We start from the raw sequence: 21,404 nt of genomic DNA, 5'->3' as shown, positions 1-21,404 counted from the left end.
TACCAGCTAGTAACTAATACTCGTTAAGAAAGCTCAGAGGGAGAGAAGCATCGGGGTGCAGAGGGAGTACTGTAGCTTCGGCCGGGGAAGAGCCTTTATCCTCGGGCTTGCTCCTTGCTACGGCCACCCTTCTTTGGGGGTTGGCTCCCCCTTGGCCTCTCGGCCATGATCAGCCCTCGCACCCCCCCGATCGCTCACCGATGACCATTAGGCCGCGCTCCCCCGCACCCCAGGGGGCGGCGCGGTCCGACAGCGGCGCGGCTGCCATACCGCGGCCCCGGGCGCTGCCGCTGCCGCTGCCGCTGCCGCTGCCGCTGCCGCTGCCGCTGCCGCGGCCCCGGCCCCGGCCCCGGCCCCGGCCCCGGCCCCGGCCCCGGCCCCGGCCCCGGCCCCGGCCGCGCTCCCGCTCCCTGCGGGCGGGCGGGCTGAGCTGCAGTGGGTGGGGCCAGAGGAACCGGCATATGCCTCGACAGGCATCAGCACCGCCCTATGGAAAGCGGAGGGAGGCGGGCCCGAGCGGCGGCGGCCCAATAGCAAGCGCGGTCCTGCGTGATGCGGTTACCTGCGGGGTATAAAAGCAGCTGCGTGCGCGTTAGCCCCTCGCTTACACAGTATGGCCGGCGACATTAGCTAGCGCTCGCTCAACGCTCTTCTCTGTAACAGGGGAACACACGGACTACAAGGAACCGAACCGCATCGCCTGCCCGCCCGCACCCCCGCTCGGACTGTAACCCGCTCACACACGCTCACGCCGCATCCGCCGCCGGGTGGTTTTCGCTGGTTTAAAAAAAAAATTCTTTTTTTTTTTTTTTACTTCTTATTCCTCCTTTTTTTTTAAATTAATATTAAAAAGAAAAAAATCCTCTAGAAGGTGAAACCCGCCCGGGACGGACTGGGACCCGGCGGCGGCAGCGCGGCCCGTGCAGCAGCAGCAGCAAACGGTAGCGGCCGGGGGCGGTAGTTTGGTCGTCGTTAATTTCTGTGGTTGTTGGTTGCCGAGTTGTCTCACCATGAAGGAGAACGGTGCACACTTCTTCGAAGGGACCGAGAAGCTGTTGGAGGTGTGGTTCGCCCGGCAGCAGCCCGCGCAGCAGGAGCCGCACCAGAGCAAGGGGTCCGGCGATCTTCGCACCATACCCAGGTCCGTTAACGGCCGGGGTGGGGTTCGGTTGGGGGCGGGGGGGCGGCGGTTGGGAGCGCTGCCCCGTTTATGCGGGAATGCGGGAGGGGGGGGCCGGTGAATGGCCGGCGCAGGCGGGGCCCGGCTGTGGTGGTGGTGGCGGTGCGGAGCCGGCGGGCGAGAAGTGTGTGAGGAGGAGCGGGGCGGGGGGTAATGGCCGTGCGCGGGCTGGCGGCAGCGCTGACGGGGAGGCTGGTTCCGGGGTGGCTCGGGAGAGCCGTTGGTGGCAACGGCCGCGCGCGCGCGCGGCGGGCTCGCCCCCCTCCTTCTTTCCCCCCCCGCCGTCGTTGTCGTCGCCCCCCCCGCCTCGGTGACAGCCCCGGTCTCTCTCGGGTCGCCGCGGGAGGGCAGGGGGTGACCTTCCGCTGCCCTCCCTCCCCCGTGAAGGCGGCGGAGGGAGGGAGCCTCCCCTCGTCCCGGCCGGAGGTGGCGGTGGCGGGGACGGCGCGGAAGCCATTCCGTGCCGCCACCTCGTGCAAGCCCCGTGCGGTCCCTACTGGCAACATGTGGCGGCGGGGAGAGGAGAGCCGGGCGTGTGCCGCGCCGGACGGGAGTGCCTGCCGGGGGGGTGGAGGCGGGCGGAGTGTCGCAGTGCTGCTGGCGGCCGGGGGGGCACGGCGGCGGCGCCCACCCCTCTGCACCAAGCCCCCTCCTGCGCAGGCTGCGGCTCCCGGTAGCGGCTGGCCCTGCTCGCAGGAAGAGTTGCGGAGGTGGTTTTTTTACGGCGCGGCTCCCCGCCGGCTTCGGGATGCGAAAGCTCGGAAAAACCCTGCCCGTTGAGACCGGCTGTGGAGAGATAGGAATGGCGTTGCCGGTTTATGGAAGCTGGGAAGGGGCTGGGGAGATCCCTCTGGCTGTCGCGGCCAGGATTGATGGTTCCCTCACGTGGCCGGTTTCGTAGCGCCCTCCGGCACTGTTGTAGCTGGACAGGTTGATAGAGCGGGAAGCCGTCGGTACGCGGGAACCCTTCCCGTACCCCTCCGTGGCCGGGAGGAGGCACCGGAGTGAGGCGGGGGGGCGTTGGGGTGGTGGCCACCCCCCCACCTCCCCCCTCCGAAGTGTGGCCGGAGCCGCGGTCTACACGTGAGTCGGCTGGCCCCGCTCCCGGGCCGCGCTGCCGCTTCCCCCATTGACAAGTTGAGGCCAATGGGAGCGGGGCGCCGCGAGGGGCGGGCCCGCCGCTGTCACCCAATGGGCATCTGAGGAATGTGCTGGCGCTTCTTTCCTGCCACCCAGGGAGGGAGGAAGAAAGGCCCCAGGCCCACGCAGCTCCCCGCGTACACGTGTTGGAGAGTCGGCCCTCCCTGGGAGGGGGCAGCCCTCGCCGCCTCTGGCTGAGGGGTGCCTGCTCCGCCTTTGTTAGCACGGCGGCTGGCGGCCACCTGCCGGCACGCAGCTCGTCTCTGAAACCGTGCTGGGCAAGACAGGTACGAGGTGTTCGTGCCGTATTTTATAGGAGGGAAGTCTGGGAAGAGTGGAGTACCTAGACTTATGACTTGGAATAATAAGGGGTCCAAGATCCAATAAGGTCTGTAGATCTGCAGAAGATCATGTTCAGGACAAGCGTCCTGAGGTGTCAGAAAATGGGAGCTGCAAGCTTGAAGCACAGAGCAAACTCTGCTATGGACCTAGAACTATGTACAGGTTTATAGGAGGGACGAGATTGGTATGCAGATGTAATCAGCTGACACAGTTGAAAAAAGCAGGCTTGTGTTAAGCATACAGAACAAATCTGAAGGTTATTTGTATGTCAGTAGTTTACTCTCAGTATGGTAAATGTTCAACTTCTCAGGTTCAGGAGGATCTGGTGTTTTCTGTGTACCCAGATTTGCTTGTGTATATCACTTACCCAGGGGTCTTTGGTCAGGGAGCTTGAAGGAGAGCTTGTCATGATGTATTGAAAGTTTGGAATATGTTAAAGACGGTAGCATCTCTGTTCAAAGGCATACTTAGCATATGCTCTTTGTCTTTTCCCTTGTTTTGGAATTTCTCAGCAAATTTCCTGTGTGTATGTATTGGTAGAGTTAGTGATCCAAGGATCTGAATTGCCAGTGGGCAGATAACAGCCTTTCCTGAAATAATGACTAGCCCATGTTGTGTGTGCATGTCTATGTGTTTACACTGCTTGCTCATGGGTAGTGGAAGCTTCATTTCTGCCATGTCAGAAGCACTGCAGAATACATGTTTAGCTCTGACCTGTTGATGTAATGAGGTAGTTTGCTCATGTAACTTTCTGACTTGCAAAGCTATTTAGACCTTTCTGAAGGTCTCTTGTGAGACCCCACCTGGAGTACTGAGTTCAGCTCTGGGGCCCCCAACATAAGGACATGGACCTGTTGGAGCGGGTCCAGCAGAGGGCCATGAAGATGATCAGAGGGCTGGAGCACCTCTGCCATGAGGACAGGCAGAGAGAGTTGGGGTTGTTTAGCCTGGAGAAGAGAAGGCTCCGGGGAGACCTTATAGTGCCTTCCAGTATATAAAGGGGGCCTACAGGAAAGGTGGGGAGGGACTCTTTATCAGGGAGTGCAGTGATAAGACAGGGGTTAATGGTTTTAAACTGAAAGAGGGGAGATTTAGATTACATGTTAGGAAGAAATCCCTTACTGTGAAGGTGGTGAGACACTGGAACAGGTTGCCCAGAGGAGCTATGGATGCCTCATCCCTGGAGGTGTTCAAGGCCAGGCTGGATGGGGCTTTGAGCAGCCTGGTCTAGTGGGAGGTGTCCCTGCCCATGGCAGGGGGTTGGAACTAGATGGTCTTTAAGGTCCCTTCCAACCCAAACCATTCTATGAATATTGTGCTTAATGTGGAAATCATCAGATGTGGTTATACAGTTCTTTGGGGTTTAGTGGTGTAGCAGGTGCCACACGGTAACAACTTGTGTAGGTAATATCCGGGCAATCCTGGAAGACTATTGCAAATCCTAGCTGAAATATGTACAGATGATTGGAGTTACGTAGGCACTTCAGGATTCCTGTCATCTTTGACTTTAAATGTGAAAGATTCCAAAAGTACTCATTTGACTTTTTGTTAATATGTTGGTGATGGAATATACAGATCTAGTTTAGAGATGGCATTCTGCAAATGCTTTCCTCATTGGCACATTCATGCTCTCTGGTGTTCTGTTTGTCAGCTCAGGCTGATGCTTACAAAACTGAAAACTTAATTTTTTAAAATTGATCAAGAGCATTTAAAGTAATTGCAAGGCAGGTACTGTGACAGTTCCTTTGTATGGTTTAGATATGGCTGTAAAGTTTTAATAGAGTAGATTAAAACTGTTAACTGTTCAACATGTGGTCTTTAACACAGTTTCAGAGCTGTGAGCAAGCTTTGAAGGCCTTTGTGTTAATTGGCTCTTAATACAAGATGTTGATTGAAGCTGTGCACCTTTTTGGTAGGAAGCTGTGACATGTCTGAGAATTGCTGTTAACTGGTGTCCAGGGGTAATTACTAGTGATATTGTGTTGCTAGCATGAAATTAGGTTTACAAACATTTTCCTTTAGAAAATTGTAGGAATTATTTATTACAGGTGATAGATGCTAGTGGAAAAATTCTAAATACAATATATCCCACTATGCTAATTCTATAAAGGCAACTGAATAAGCTAGTTTATGTTGAACAGAACTTGAAATCAAAGCTGAAACTGTAGAACAATAGCTAAATTAGAATCAAGTTGCAAACCAGTTGAGCTTGCCTTTTGTATTGTAATACCTGCTTAGTAGTGAAATGTGAGCCATTCATCTACTGAATGACTAAGCTAAGCTGGTGTTCAAAGCTAAAAATTTCCATGTGTGTGCTTGCTAGAGATTAGATATTTTAAAGTCTTTGCTGGATATCACCAGTGAAAGAAGGGAAAAAAAGTTCAAGAACTGATGCAATTAAGAATTTTTTCCTCCTGTGGGCAAGCCTGCTTTCTAGAGAAGAGTTTGGATAGTTGTGAAGTCTTTCAGAAAAGATCTATACTTATTGTTTTAATATATTCAGTAAAGGTCCCAACTAAAAAGTTTAAGTATTGAACATGGGCTTTACTTGCTGTTAAGATTTGGGAGTTTTTTGTTCATTTGCCAATCAGTTTTTTGAAAAGGTCTTGTGGTTGAAATAGTGGCAAGCATCTGAAGATGATGCCTACCCTACTCATATTGAAAAGTGGAATGAAGCTAACGTTTTTGTGGTCTTGAACTGTAGTGCTTGTTCTCACTATGCTTTGTAAAGCATATTTTTTAAAAATAGCCTTAAACTATGTATAAAAAAGGAGGGCTTGCTGAAAACATGAACATGCTGTAAACCCTGGAATTCTGTGGTGACTGAGTAGTGCATTCACTATGCTCACAGTAAAATAAACTGTTTATTCCTTCAGATTACGTGCAACTATGTATTTCCCATTGCAAGGCTTATCATGATCTTGAATGTACAGAAGTTTGAAACCATAGGTTAATGATGAAAGTGTTGAGTCTATGTTTCAAGTATTCAATCCTGAAGTATTCTGAAATTAAGCTTGTTTATAGACTTTATTGTGCTTCCTATTTGTCTGTATTATGTGGACACACAAGAAACTGGAGAAAACAGTGCAGTAATGAGCAATATGGAGTGATACTGATATGAGATTCTCATCCTGTATTAAATGAAAACTTCTAAGCACAAATACAGTCAAGTCCCAGATGTGAGTCCTGTAAATACTTGCTTTGTACTGCACCCTATAGCCTGAGTCAACTCACTGCTGCAGTGCTGCTGCACCTCTACCCCTTCTACCAGTCCCTAGGACCACAGCAGCATCATCTGCCTTTCTTCTCAAACAGGGAAGGTACGAGGAGCTGTGCTGTGAGCCCTGTTCTAGTCTTACTCCCACAGGGCTGCCAAACAAACCAGAGTAGTGCTACTCTGTGGAGCCTGGGAGGAAGGCAGGGTAAGCAGGATTGTGCCAGGATAAGGGCTTCTGTCACTGTGCACTTGCTGAGCTTTTTTACATGGCAATAAAAGGTAATACAAATAATTTTATGTAAGAATTCAGTCTTCCTGTCATCAAAACTGATATTTCTAAACTAGATTTTAGCAAACAAGTTCAAAATTACAGGTAAAATATGTTTGGTCGTAACTCTCTCAATTGTAATTAAAGAATGGTTTCACACAAAGGAAACAAGCCCTTTTACACTACTGATTATGATAGTTCTTGTGGGAAGCTGAGTTATGTTGAGGGCTTTTTGGTATTTTCCTACTTTACCACTGAAACTGCTAAAGAACTTGGTTAGTCACTTTCTGTCAAAGACCTGCACTCTTGAGAGTCCATAGGACATTCTATTAAAACATGTAGCTACTGGTATATTCCTAAATGGGAATATTCCTAATGGCTGTTTACTCAGCCAGAACAGCAAGCTTTGAGGCTTATGGTAATACTTGCTGCCTTACAGCATATTCCTTCTGGAGAAGGTCACACTCAAACTTGCCCTGAGTGTTGCCTGTAAGTCTTGTTGAAGTCCTGATAGGCCTATTGGGGCTTATGCTTCCTTAAATATCTTGGATGTCAGGTATGTTTTGTCCGTTGATATGAGAGACTTGGGAATACCCACTGAATATCTTTGGATGTAGAGGGTGGAGTCACCACTTGATGTAGACTGGTGTAACTGCAATAACAATAAAAGGCCTGCAACAGGAGCAATATGCAGCCTTTAAAGCACTACCCGTGGCCATCTTTGTGCTGTTGATGAAAGATCTTGGTGTCATTTGGGAATTATTTTCTTTAGTAGTTGGTTTGGGACTTTCCAGGTAAGAAGTGTTTTGTGAGGAGTACTACTTGGAATCACTTTTGATGTGGATGCAATTTTCCATTCAGGTGCCTGTCTTTAATGCAAGATTAAATGCATGTCCCTGGAGAGTTTCTTAAGTTTAACATGAGATGCAGACAGTATTTCTGTATATCTATGCTCAGAGCATATAGAGGGTGTGTGGTTTTTTGTGCACTCCACAGATAACTGCTGAAGTAAAATTATCAAGTTGCCAGTGTCTTGTGTCTAAACTCAGGGTGTGAACATAGTTCAGGGTAACTTATCTTCAACAGCAATTTATAAACTAAGTTATAATTCTAATAGTAAATAACTCACATGCATCTGTCTGCAGAAAAATACACCAGCTGCTAGGAGATGCTTTAAAAAGCTTGTGATTTTTGTGTAGTTGGTCTGTACTGTATCTGCCTGTTTCAGGATGCTTGAAACTAGTGTTGCAACTCTGCTGACACTGATGCCTAGCCAGCTTCCATGCTCCTCGGCTGCAGCTCCTCTGCATAGGCTGTTTAGACAAGGCATTGAGTTTGGCTGTTCTGGATCGTGGTATTGGTAGGAATTTGCTTACTTAACTGTAGCCTGCTAATGAGGTAACTGATACATCTCTTGGCTCCTAATAATATTTAGTAGGTAAGAGGTGAGGGAATAAAAAGCTGCTCTGCATTTGAATGCTTGATTTTAAAACAAGATCTTACAGTAAAGTACAAGATGAAAATGCTTATTACTTTGATTACTACAGACTTGTCAGGTGTTCTGTTTTAATGAAAAGCTATGCAAGAGTACGTATACAGCTTAAAGCATCCTCAGGAGTTTCATAGGATTTATTTCCTAAGAATTCCTGCCCTGCTGCAAAACAGCTTGTCCTCCCAGTGCTGCCGGGGCTGTGTTAGCAAGGGGCTGTGTTAGCAAGGTACTGTTACTGGGGTGGTGGGATGGTATGCTTGTGGAAGCTGTTAATTGCTGATAGGAACAAGTTCTTGATGTAGTTCTTTATCTCTTTAAATTGTTGTTATCCCCTTCCCAGTTGGCCTGAAACAGCAGTATTATGCTACTGCCTCATATGCTTGACTCCTGTGTTAAGAACCTGTTTTATCCCTGAAGGTAAAGGCTCAGAATAGGCCAATAACTTGCATTCAAAAGTACGGTTTTATCTGGCAAGGAAAATTTGATTCATAGCTTATTCATTCTTTATTTCTCAGAAATATGAAATAAAGAAGTGAACATGATGGTTTGGAACTTGGTTGAGAGGGACTGTTCACTATGCATGTCATACACACATTAAACATACTTCCTAAAAATAAACTGAAATACTTCTCAGTTCTGATAGGTGTTCCATACTGGCATCCCTGGGTGGCAGTTTGAATTGAAATTATTTGCACTCTGGTAACAAGTCTGTGCTGATAAGGCACTAAACATTGCAACACGGGTATAGGAGTAGACTGCTAAACTTGTTTTGGTTTTTTTTCTTTTGGCATGTTCTGCTAGTCAAGTATAGAACAAGTAGCTTTCTACCATTCAAGCACGGATAGTTTCTCACACTGGAGTAGACGTATTCCATTTTCATTTGGTATTCTCTGAGCATGTGCAACCATTTAAGGTGCATGGTGCTTGCCTGTTGGAGAAACTATTTTGATTTTCAGTAGGTGTCAGTAATGTGAAATTCCAGGAGCAGGAGCTTACAGCTTTGGAATGAAGTGGGTAATAAGCCTACATAACAGCAGGGAGTTGGTCTCATGCATTTTCAGTTTGGACTTCCAGTGGATGCAGGTCTGCGATGGAACTTACCTACCAATGATTTTCATGCATCATAGTGCATCAAGTATGCTTGGCTTGAGTACAGAAAAGCAGTCTCCAAAGTGTTTAGAATTGTCCTGTTATCTGGCTATGGGAAATAATTTAGGAAATAGTAATGCAATCCACATACTTCCCGTTGAAAGGAGAATTTTGAAGAGCAGAAGCCCATGATAGCATTTTATTGAGGATTTGTGTTTTTGGTTTGCTTTTTTCAGTTGGAGGCTTTGCTTCCCAGTTAGTTCACTCAGTTATGAAATAAGAAGTAATGTTCTCAAATATTTCACAGTTACTATGAGCACTCTTATATGACAAAATAAAATGGGATTAGCTGCAATACATGTACTTAAAACCACAGAAATACTTTTTAAGGTGGATTTCTTGTTTCTGCTTTAAGTGGGGCTAGACATTGCTTGTCTTCAACTAGTAACACTTAAATAATTGTACAGATTAAAAAAAGGGAAGAAATGCAAGAGTTAGACTTCTAGTGAACTCAGTCTACTTGGTACAAAGTAGTCCCAGATGTTCTTCCTTAGCTCTGCTTTAAACAATGGAAAATGTCAAATGCTAAGGTCATCTTGTTTAAATAGATCATATTAAGAGCAAATCCAGCATGTTAATGGCCTTTCTGTAGTTTTCTGTGCTTAACTTTAAAATGCATACAGGTACAGGCCAGTATGTCTGCAAAACTTCTCCCAAGTCTCATCCTGGGTGCTGCAACCCTTTGTCTATTTTATGTATGCTTCTGGATCAAGCTTGACATCTTGTATATTTCTCGACTTGTAGGCTTTCTTCTAGGGCTGCTCTAATAAAATCAGATGATAAGCTTACCCATTTTTCCCGCATGAACATTTAGCATATGCTTAGTTATGGTTTTTGTAGTGGAATAGAAAAAGAATTGAGCAAAGGTTTTGTGCTACAGCAGACTTCAGCCGTAGTACCTAAATGCCAACTATAGTACTAATGAGCATAACTAGGGACTTTCTTTGCATGGTGGGCTTTGGACTTAACATGCAATATTATATTGTTGGTAGCATTCTGTACTGTTCCTTTATTATCGGACTACTTGAACACCAAAACTGTTACATCTTCCTCTATTAATAATGTGATTGAAACTTAAATGAGCCACTTTCCTGAAATGTCTGCATGTGAACTGCACTACAGTGGTACTTAAAGAATATTCTCACTTGTCTATATAAAGCTACAGTTTTGACTGTCTGACCAGGTAAGAAGCTTGTGAAGGCTGAGACGTATGCTCTTGCAAAGCCTGAGATAGTTACATACACATTAATACTTAGACAAGTACAAAATCAGATTTGTAGTAATGTACAAACGGGGTTACTGCAGCTCAGCATCAGGCAACGTAAGCTACCTCAGCTTTTGTAAATGGTGTGTCAGATACCGAGTATTTCTTTAATGGCAGATAAAATATTGCCAGTAGTGGTGCTGGAATGATCTGAACAGTTATTCCACCATACTAAACCAAAGTAACATGTTACAGTTTACAGTTCAGTTTACAGGAAGAGTATAATAGGATGTTAGAGGGAAGATACTAAGGCTGGCAAACTTATATAGGTGTGCTGTAGCTTCCAGAGAAAACTAAATCCTTCAGTCTTCTTCTCAGCAAAATTGCCTAATTGTCTAAGGGCACTTAAAAAATAGGTATAATGTATTCCCTCTTTGCATTTACCACATTTTTTTAAAGATGAGCAGACACTTGCATTTTCACACTTGAGTATCAGGAACAGCTAAACCCCGTCAATGCCATAAATGTAGAGCTGAATAAATGTGCAGGACTTTATTTGAGCATTTAAAATAAGCTGGGTTTTTTTGACATGCAGATTTGAGTGGTCTGTGCTGTCATGTCTATAGTTGCAGAAGAGTATTTCATCAAGGTTCACTAACTGGGGTGGTAGGGAAAACCTCACTTTGATTTTAAGTATCCAGTAATATCACTGAGTTCATAAACTTGTTCAGATGCGCACTTAATTATGAGGGATTTTAAGACATATATGATTATCTTAAACTAATTTTTAATAGCTTCAGTCTGATCTAAAAGGAGGCTATAGAGTGAGTTTGTAAGTTAAGTATGTTCTGGTTGACTCCTGTGTGAATATACTGGTTTACTGCAGTATACACTTTAAAAGGGAAGATCTTCAAATATTAGTAGTAAAGGTACAGAATTTGGTTTTGGGAGGCATTCTCAAGGGAGGGAGAAATTAAGGCAGTTATTTACTGGGGTGTTTAAAGAAGCAAAGAACATCTGGATATTTTTATTTATATGTACATCAGAATTTAAAACTTTGCAAACCCACCAGTGTTTTAAGGAGGAGGATTGGTGGCTGCTGGAGGAACCCTGCTGATAGTTAACAGTGAGTGCTCTGTCCTGAAGTACAACTACAGAGCTTTTGCAATGTCCATAAAGGGAGGGGGATCTGACTCCTGAGGAAGGATTAGGCTGACAGTTACGTGGGCAGCTGAGCCAATCTAATAGTGTGCTTAGTGATGAAAAAATTGCAATTCTTTCATGTCCTATAGTTGTCTGATGGGCAGCTTAGTTTTATGTTGGGTTAGTAAATTTCTTGGTTCATGATGCAAGAGCCAGCACAAACCTGGGGGTGGAATATGCTGTGGGAGGGGAGAGATGGCAGAGGTAGGGCAGCTACTGCTGTCCTGTGATTTTGCAACTTCGGGAAGTTTTATCTGTTCCCGTCTGCTTTATAGCGGACTATATTGGATTCTACTAATCTGATGTCAACACAACTAAACTAACTACTACAACCATACAACTAAACTAATTACTGAAGTAGTTTTTTTGCAAGTCTGTTACTTTTCATGAAAATTTTTGTGAATCTTGGGGCTTAATTTGAGCCCTTTGATTTTTTTTTTTAGCTTCTTGTGGAATGAGTAATGACACTAAAGAATTGAAATACTAAATTTCTACCACTATACTGAAATCTAGTGCTGTAGCTTCAACTTGCACTATATGAAAATAGTTCAGTTTATTTTCTTGTAAGTGTAATATTCTAACCTATTTGATATAAGTCTTCTATATCTTCTAGAGGTAGAAGGAATTCTGTGATCCTGATCAATCAAAGAGGAATTTGGGTCATTGAGATATATTAGGTTTTAGGGTTGGTTTTCAATTAAATTATGGGCTTGACTCTAACATTAGCATGTTTTATTTGTCCAGCTTAATTTGCTCCTTTATTACTCTAGTAGTTGCCAATGACTATTGTGACTGAAGTACATGGAGATACAACTTAAAGCATGCCTTTAAGTTATAACAATGAATTTTATCTTGGAATGTGTGAGATACAGTATTTAAAATAATCCTGACTTGCCTATTTAGAAGTTTTGGGTTGCTGTTTGACAATTGCCTTCGTGCAGCAGATTACACTAACAGATCTTGAGGAATACATAGCCTTTGGGAGCTAAGAACAGGATATTACTGCATTGTGATAGTTCCTATATAAAAGTCCTCACCTTTCGTGCTCTCAGATCCAGCAACTGAAAACAAGAGCTACAGTCTTGTTTGGGCTATACTCTTTACCCAGGGTTGCAGAAGGTTTCAGTTTAACATGTTGACTGTCTTCTATAACTTCTTCACAGGATTGAGTGGGACAAACTTCTGGAGAATGTGCATTGTTTGATCATAAGTGTGACAAAAACTGACAAGCAGGAAGCTTATGTACTCAGGTAAGCCACTAGCTTACTATTTTAGATTCCAAGAGGTAAAAAAGTTAAAGCTGTTGTGTGGGATCCACTTGGCCAAGAGTACAGTCTTAGTTTAAGATCATGCTATTCATGACTACAACTTGCAGGGGTCATAATAATGTCATGCTTCTGTTCAGTAGCAGAAGTGTCTTCATAGTTATTGGTGTTTGTCTTTTTAATTTAACTAAAAGGATTAAGGTCAGGGCTATGGTGTTTCTGTACCTGATCAGTGAATTTTATCCAGGGGATAAATCAGTCTCCCCAGTTAAGAGGTTTAGGATTACTTCAGCAGAATAGTGCATGTAAGTGTCACACTTAGATCAGCAAAAACTGTATCAGTAGATTGGCTTTAACTCCAGATAATGCAATCAAGCGGAACAACTCTTGCAGCTGAGCTAAGGATGTCTGTAAAAACGTAGCTTTCCTGAAATCTTGGAATTTTTGTGTTGTGCAGCAGTTAGTTGTAAGGACACTACTTTTGCCATGTGTTTTTCATTTTGCAAAATACTTTCATGCTTTTTCTACATGAACTTTACAGATGCATTGACATTCTCTGTTTTACTTCAGATTACAAAAACCGAAGCTTTTGTACTGTGAAAGACTGCCTTGAAGGCAAGGTTGGGCTAAGAGCAAGCTAGTCAAAGAAACTGCTCAAATCTTGTTTCTGCAAGCTTCATATATTTAAAACAAAATTCTAAAAGAATGTAACTAGTTAAACTGTGTCCTGGATGAAATATAACCTTTACTTTGAATTCTTAAACAGCATTCCAAACTGCGTTAGTTTAAGGTGGACTTATTCCCATTGCTCAGTTACTTGGTAAGAAGATACTTGTTACACATGTTTAAGGTTCTGGAAGTAGTATCAGTGCTAATCTCCAGTTCAGTGGGACTGTAGTTAAGTATCTGACTTACAGTTTATGTATAGTTAATTTCTGTATCTTATGTTTAGGGTGTATCCTATAGCTGTGCCTGTGCTCTCATTATGAGACTTCCTGTTTCTGTGGGCAGGTGCTCATTTACCACTTTGCAGTAGTCAGCTTTCCTAGAGGATGCAGCCAGACAATTTATGAAATTCTTTTCAGGCTCTTGCCTTTTTTGAGTTGACTTTCTCATTGGCTTTATTTTGGCTGAGAAGGTCAGATTTCAAGTTTGACCCTGTTCTGTGTCTGGGTTAAGAAATTAAATTACATGTCTATGTTTACTCAGTTCACATCGTGTTTGTATTTCTTGAATAGATTAAGGATATGTAATGCATGTAGTACCTCTTTTCCTGTAGTGTCATAACTGTGTAATATACTTGCAGCAGGTACTTGTTTTGGGAAATCATAACAGCTCTCAAATATTAGCTAAAATCTATTGGTTTGATCCATTTGCTAAACATGTTTAAGTAGCATATGCTGAATGTTCACTTACAGTAATGCATTTGGTTGGGATAAGAACCAGGATCTAACCATTCTCTCCTGGCTTGCTTAATATATTTTTAACACTTTTTTTTTTACAGTGAGAGTAGCATGTTTGTCTCCAAGAGACGTTTCATTTTGAAGACGTGTGGTACCACCCTCTTACTGCAAGCACTGGTTCCCCTGTTGGAGCTTGCTAGGGAGTACAGTGGGTTTGACTCAATTCAGGTAAGGTGCCAGAAATGCTGCCTCTTCCGTAAAATGTACAAAAAGCTTTTCACTAATACTTCAAGTTCACTGATTTTATTAAATATTCTGAAACTTCCTTTGCTGTTTCTGTATGCTTCCCACAATGGGAAGACTCTAAGATAAGATTGCTTGGTCTGCTGTAGGATTTAGCCTTCTATTTGCCTCTTAAAGGATGCTGACTTATAAATGCTATTGTGCTGAGTTAAGGTTACTTAAGGGTGAAAGAGTTCCATGTTGTGTTGTCAGTGCTGAAGTCACTGATGTTTTCTTGTGGAAAACAGACTTGTAAGCAGTCTCCTGTAGCTTACAAATTAAGCTAGGAATAACTGTATGCCTCTGAAATGGAAATACAACAGCTAGCAGCGTTTGGACAATGAAAACTTAGGTCCTGTGAAATACTAAATGCATGCATTTTTCTAGATTTTTAGATTCAAGGTGGACAGCTGTATGAAATATCTAAGATGCACCATTATTTTTTCAGAGCTTCTTTTATTCACGTAAGAATTTCATGAAGCCTTCCCACCAGGAGTACCCACATAGGAATTTCCAGGAAGAAGTAGAGTTTCTTAACGAAATTTTTCCAAGTAAGTTCATTAACCTTCAGCAAAGTTGCACAGCTTGTGTGAAGTGTTGATGTGAAGTGAGAAGTGACGAGCTGTACAACACGTACAGGCTTCCAGGCCATTCATTCATCAGTCCTTGCAGTTCTGTAGCCAGCACAAGCTTTGGCTGCATAAAAATCCAAAGCTATAAATACATATTTTCTGAATTTCTTACACTAACTTGCCAAGATCAGAATTCATATCACACTGAGCTTGACACTTAACACCTTTTCTTAACTGAGGTCGTCTTCAGGCTTTCAAATGGAGTGTAGTCATTCTGCAGAATCCAGCTCTCGCTAACCCTAAAAGTCTCATTAAAAAGGTAGAATAGTAATTTAAGGTAACTAGTACACTGAAGAAAAATGTAAGCTTTTGGCAGAAGAGTTGGTGCTCTAAAGATTAAATGTTTAATAAAATCTAAAACCTACAAGAAGAACCTTGAATGTTAACTACTGGCAGAAAAGTTTTTTTGAAGGAACATGGAAGCTGTAGTACTTACCTGAGTTATTTGAAAATATATGCTAACCATAAATTCATTAGATTCTTCAGAATGCTAGGGGTTCTGTTTGTGTGTAGCTAAAGCTGTAATCTGAGTTTCCTGCTGGTAGGCTCTGAACTGGGGTGTCCAGACTACCTTCTGAGGGAGCCCGTTCTACTGATTATTGGCTTTACATTCCTGAAGTTAAAGGCCTGCTTATTTGATACAGATGCTGACTGTATCAGTGGTCTGTGAAAGACTTCTATTATCTTTAAATATGAAATGAAGCTAATCTTTTATATAAAGCATCAGCTGTGGTACATTAACTGGAGACTTTTTGTCTTGTCAGATGGAGCAGCTTATTGCATGGGGCGTATGAATTCTGATTGCTGGTACGTATGTGAAGACTAAAATCTTTGGGGCTTACCGTAGAACTTAACTTGGTGCTGCTAATATTTATTACATAAGTGATCTGTATCTTATAGGTACCTGTACACCCTGGATTTCCCAGAGAGTCGGATATCCAATCAGCCTGATCAGACACTGGAAATTCTGATGAGTGAGCTTGACCCAGTAGTTATGGACCAGTTCTACATGAAAGATGGTGTTACTGCAAATGATGTCACTCGTGTATGTTTGCTTGACAACTAAGCATTTCTGGGAATGGTGGGAATGGGGCAACAAAATGCTTCACTTGCCATTTAATACAAGGTTTATTTTTTGGTAGGAAAGATCGCAAAACATCGGGTTAATGTTTTGAGGGAAAAATGGATTTAACACTCTAGAGTGTTTTCAATTCACATTTTCAATGCCCCTGCTTTAGTCTTTTGAAAAAAGCGATTTGCAGTGCTTTGGGTGATTGGAAGCTTATCCTCTGAAAAATTGAGGAATAGGAATAAAACCACAATTGAGTAACATCCACTGAAGGATGGAAGTTATGAGGAGTAAGACTTAGACTGAAGATAATGAATGCCGAGGGGATGTATGTATCAAAATCAAGGTTAAATCATGGAGCCATTTGGATGGCAGGGGGCAGATTTAAGGTATATGCATAACTTGATGGTTTTGCCTCCTTTTCTCTTCTTTTCCAAATGGGAAAGTCCTGTGATATGAACAAGTTTCTCTGGCAAGTCCAGTGGCTTCATCTGGTTTTCCACCTTAGGCTTTGATTCTCATACTGTATTTGCTATTGAGATTTGGCTGTAGCTCAAGTACTGTGTGGGAAAGCAAAGTGCTTGGGACTGCATTTCATTCCAGAGGATAAAGTAGTATGTTGTCACTCTGGAGTAATGTAAACGGCCTTCACTTTGTGGATGCGGTTGAACAGGAGCTCTGTCTTCCATTTTAGTTGCAGAAGCAGTTATAAGAATTCTAAGCTGTTCCTTTGTCTTGGAGGTATGCAGTTTGGTTCTGAAAGAGGTTAAGTATCTGATAACTCGTGTGCAACTTGTCACTCAGTCACTTGCTTAATAAGTGGCAGGGTGCAAAGCAAGTTCATCTACAGGGGTACAAATTATCAAACTGACTTGTTATTGTGAGAATTCTGATGCCTTGTCCCCTGAACAGGTGTTCATTCTGCCTTTGAGTTAAATCTAAACAAGGATAAGGATGCAAGTATAAGAATAAAATGAGTGATGTCATTTTAACTTCTGTTTCAGATGAGTGGAATTCGTGACCTGATACCAGGTTCTGTTATTGATGCTACAATGTTCAATCCTTGTGGGTATTCAATGAATGGGATGAAATCGGATGTAAGTTTTACACTTAACTGGTAATCAGTATTAAAGTAAACAGTAATTATTTGGCAGTAATAATATTTTTTTTTCAGGGAACTTACTGGACTATTCACATCACTCCAGAACCAGAGTTTTCTTATGTTAGTTTTGAAACAAACATAAGTCAGACCTCGTATGATGACCTGATTAGAAAAGTTGTAGAGGTTTTCAAGCCAGGAAAATTTGTGACAACCCTCTTTGTTAATCAGGTGAGTTTTCTTACATTGGCTTGTCAGTTCCTGAAATGCATAGAGACACAAACAAAGCAAGGCTGGAGAACTTTTTTTACTGGGGCACTGGTAGTTTCCAGTGTGCCTCTGTATTTGGATGGTAGTTTATTTGGAACGTGAAAATACTCTTCAGTGTTGCTTTGGCATGCACTAAATCTCATCTCCAGAAAACTTAAACACTAAGATAAGGCAGCCCCATCTCGGTATTTATTCTAATGACTTCCCATGCAGTTCTGTAAAGGCATAATTTCTTGCTTTGGCATTTTTCTGTATTTGGCTGCAGCTGTCAGTTGTAGAAGCACTGCTGTTAATGGTGATGCTACCAGCTAACGGTTCATAGAAAGGCAGTACCCTGCATAGGGAGCAGAATTGCTGCTTGGGATTGAAACTTACTGCAGCACTGTCAGGCACAGGTTTGAGGCACGTTGGTAACAGTATCACAAGAACCACACAGAATGCTAGTGCTAGCCCATCCTTAAATGCTGAGTTTAAAAATAACTTTCACTTTTTTGTCTTCTAGAGCTCTAAATGTCGTACAGTGTTTTCTTCTGCCCAGAAGATTGAAGGGTTTAAACGTCTTGATCACCAGATTGCCCAATTCAGTGATTATAATTTTGTTTTTACCAGTTTCACAAAGAATCGCCAGCAACAGCACAGTTGATTAAGAATGAAGAAAAAGCGCAAAAAGAAATCCCATATAGAAGGTGGTGGTTGCTTTCTAGTTAATGATTCAGGGGGCCATGCTTTCCACTCCCACCACCTTGTAGTTGTGGAAAGCCCTAGGTGTAATCATAGTATAACCATTTTGAATTGTATGCATTATTATATCAAGGAGTTAGATATCTTGCATGAATGCTCTCTTCTGTGTTTAGGTACTCTATGCCACTCTTGCTGTGAAATTGAAGTGCATGTAGAAAAATCTTACTGTATGAAACTTTACAACACTTGTAAAAATGATTCAGGTAGAATTACACACAGTATAGTTTTTCTCCAGGTATCACCAAAAATTCCCCACAGACAAGGCTTTCGTCCTCATTAGACTTTAGCCTCAGCCTACTCACTGGGGACAGTTCTTTGTTAAATTGTCACTTTTTTCATCTATGTTGTGATTTCAGTCTAAAACAGTTTTTGACAAACTTTTATGATTTCTAATGAAACTGATTCCTAATTAACACTTCCATGTTTGGAGAAAGTTCTTAAAACAGTTACAAATTGTTTTGCTACTACAGGTGATGGTTGATTTATTTTTAAATCGGACTGACTTTTCATGCTCTACTCAAGCTTATAGGAATTTGCTCAGCTATACTGTAGCACTGGGCTAATGCATTGGTCTTTCACCTCTAGAAACTTGAATATAGGTACTAATGCAGATTAAACTTCATCTTACCGTAATGCTTATTTGTCTGTCTACATCCCCAAGCTGTCACACTGCTACACAATGGCAGAATTTGAAGAAGGTCCCAGATTTGATAGGGGAAGAGCTGAGTCAGGACACAAGTGCTTTTGCGTAGTTGTGTGACAGCTTTGCAAAGTGCATGTTCAGATTGGCACCAGACATTTTCTTTTCCTAATCACCAATTATGTCAGACTAAGAAGCTGGTGCTCTTGAGCACTGGTGGGCAGATCTAGTGAAGGAACGGAATTTGCCAGGCTGGGTGTGTTGATTGGTTTGGATTATTCTCAGTAAAACCTGTGACCTACCACTTCTAACTGTAAAGAGTGCTTCTAAATTGGTCCAGTGTCACTTCATTTTGTTGTTCCAAGCAAAGCTAATGCCTCTGTCTTGTGACAGTCCTGTGACATTGTTGTGCATGTGACTTACGTTGTATTTGAGTGTTGTGACTTCATCTGTTTTTTCCTCCTAATTACTAAGGTGGTTCCCCTTACTGTGACTTGAGGGCATTAAGTGAAGGCATAGAACAAGAACTGTCTGGGACACCTGGACAGAAGTGAAGTAGAATGCTATTCATAGAGCATGAATAAGTGTGTAATTCAAAGTCACTTTAATGGGTATTGACTAAAATGCAGGCTTTAAAGAGCTGGCACACTTTCAGCTACGTTTGGAAATGCTGGGATTTTAACAGCTGTGAGACCAGCATGTTAACTATGAAATTGAGATTATTTTTTCCCCCCCGCTCTTGTCCTCGCAATGTTTTGACTCTTTCTGGTTTGACGCAGTGGTTTTTCGTTCCTTCTGTATTTATAAATGAAGCACTTTTTCAGTGCTTCTAAACTAAAGTCTGCTTGGTTAGAAATCAAGTGGTTGGAACACTTTGATTTTTTTTTTTAAGCATATTGAAGTTCTTTACCAATGTTACCAATTACTTGCTGTAAATGGCACTAATGCTTTTGGTGTTAATATTGAGGACCAATATTTCAGTGTTTTTTTTCTTAAATGTTGTCCCAACTGACCTGACATTTGTTGGCTTGAGGTCCTTTAAGTAGACCGAAGATCCCCTTTCAAGTAATACTGAAATACGCATTTTTACAAATGGAAGCATAAGCCTCGGCTATAAAAATGAAAGCTGTTGAATGGATTATTGAACTATCTAGGGTGATCAGGATGGAGGGAGTATGGTGTTTATAATTTCTGTGGTGTTAGACTTTGATCATTTAAAAATATCTGTACCACAACTTAATGCTTCAATAAAAGTTCGCTTAAATTGTTTGTAGTGATGATGCAGCAATTCTACCCTTCACACTCTTCATGCTTTTTGGTACCAAATGGTTTAACTTGAAATAGCTTTATGTGTTTCTTTTTCTAAATTACTTTAAATTTACTTTGCCCTTGTAGGCGATGCATCTCAACTGTTAACATGTTGGTAGTTTAAAATGAGACAGCATGTCAAAGGAAGACAAACGAAAAAGTTATGGTGTTCTTGAGGCTAAAGGTGTTTGTCTAAATGAACACACAAAAACTTGGGATTTGCTGTCTTTAACCTGTATTTTTTTCTCAGCATTAAATATTTAAAATATTCCTCTGAATGAAGACAACTTCTGCTTCTGCTGGTCTTAAGTAACAAAATTCTGGCATACAGTGCTTCAGCCTAGACTGACTTTGAGAACTCACAGTAAAGTTAAAGTAGGCGTGTACCTAATCTGGATAGTAAACCAGGCCAGAAGCAGTGGCTGGGAGTGTCAGTGCTAAGCAGATGCAGCCAGTGTAACTGAAGCTTCCTGGATTCCATGCGATTAGTCCCACAGCAGCTGCAGCGTAACCATACCTGCAAAGCTTTAACAGTGCTGGTATCCCACCCAAAGTCACCTAAGTAGGGAAAACTTGTGTTAGTGTTGAAGGCCTAATATCTTTAAATTGTTCATGTCTGAATACAGGTTTCATTAGTCTCCCAGAACCTATTCTGTGATGCTAGACTTCTCTAATTGTGCTTTGGATATTAAATAGTAACTTCTCCCAGTTATTTCAAGTACTTAACGCTGTTGAAACTGCCCAACTAAGTCTTCTGTGAAAGGAAGAAATTCCAGCTTACAGCATCGAGTGATCCTGTCTAACAGTGTCAGCTATGGCAAGTTAGCAGTAACCTACCTCTGAAGAACTGTTTTCTGGACTGCGCTCCACAAAACTGAAGATTCATCTTAGTGTTTTTCTATTTTAACCCAATTTGCCTGAAACTTGCAGGTTTCCTGTAAAATTACTTGTCATCTTCCTGTGTTTTACCTTGGGAGTGCTCTTCAATAATAGTCGTTTACACTAGCTGTTCTCTCTTGTAAATGGTGCTGACAATGGATTTGAGAACACAGTGTCTATGTAATTCTGTCTGTTATAGCAACACAAATGCAAAGCTTGCTGTAGGCATTAGCTGTGTTAGATTTCTGAATTACAATAAATTGATGGAATAACCATTGTAAAGGGGTGGTGGGAAGGGCTTTCTGTAGATGTCCTGCTGTCAGATGAGTCCCATCCGGTCTTGTGGGTTTGTGAGGTCTAGCTTGATGCCACCTGTAGTATAGGGAGCAGGCTTTCCTACTAATAACAAAGCCTGTGTGCTTTGAGAGGAGACAGTCTGGGTGAAAAGAGATGAATCAGCTTGGGTACTTGGATCTGAGTGCAGAATAGCTCTAGGAAGTGGCTGTCAGTCTGGCTGCTGCTTTGGTGGTGCAGGATTATGTGTTGGCAGAGAAATTATGAGGCTTCCCAACTAGGGAGGTGTAAACTCAGGTTTCCCTAGTGATGGTCCTAAAAGGAATG

The 21,404-nt window shown here is 42.5% G+C and overlaps 1 protein-coding gene across 1 annotated transcript; it reads left to right on the top strand.

Annotated features, from left to right (window-relative positions):
- Positions 1-602: 602 nt before the first annotated feature.
- Positions 603-19,865, top strand: AMD1 (adenosylmethionine decarboxylase 1). The gene is made up of 9 exons (XM_074580947.1): positions 603-1,141; positions 12,359-12,445; positions 13,965-14,091; positions 14,594-14,696; positions 15,542-15,584; positions 15,678-15,822; positions 16,851-16,943; positions 17,021-17,176; positions 17,718-19,865. The coding sequence occupies exons 1-9, from the start codon at positions 1,011-1,013 to the stop codon at positions 17,856-17,858; spliced, it is 1,026 nt and encodes a 341-aa protein (XP_074437048.1). The 5' UTR covers positions 603-1,010; the 3' UTR covers positions 17,859-19,865.
- The last annotated feature ends 1,539 nt before the right edge of the window (positions 19,866-21,404 follow it).

This window comes from Larus michahellis, chromosome 3, assembly GCF_964199755.1.
Source record: "Larus michahellis chromosome 3, bLarMic1.1, whole genome shotgun sequence".
NCBI lineage: Eukaryota > Metazoa > Chordata > Aves > Charadriiformes > Laridae > Larus > Larus michahellis.
The sequence above is the reverse complement of the archived record's forward strand: the minus strand, read 5'-3'. Positions and strand labels throughout refer to the sequence as shown.

Excerpts from the sequence above, each read along its gene's own strand:
- AMD1 (XM_074580947.1), top strand. The coding sequence starts at position 1,011 with ATGAAGGAGAACGGTGCACACTTCTTCGAAGGGACCGAGAAGCTGTTG. Across the intron at positions 16,944-17,020 it reads TGAATGGGATGAAATCGGAT|GGAACTTACTGGACTATTCA; the intron begins GTAAGTTTTACA and ends TTTTTTTTTCAG. Across the intron at positions 17,177-17,717 it reads CAACCCTCTTTGTTAATCAG|AGCTCTAAATGTCGTACAGT; the intron begins GTGAGTTTTCTT and ends TTTGTCTTCTAG.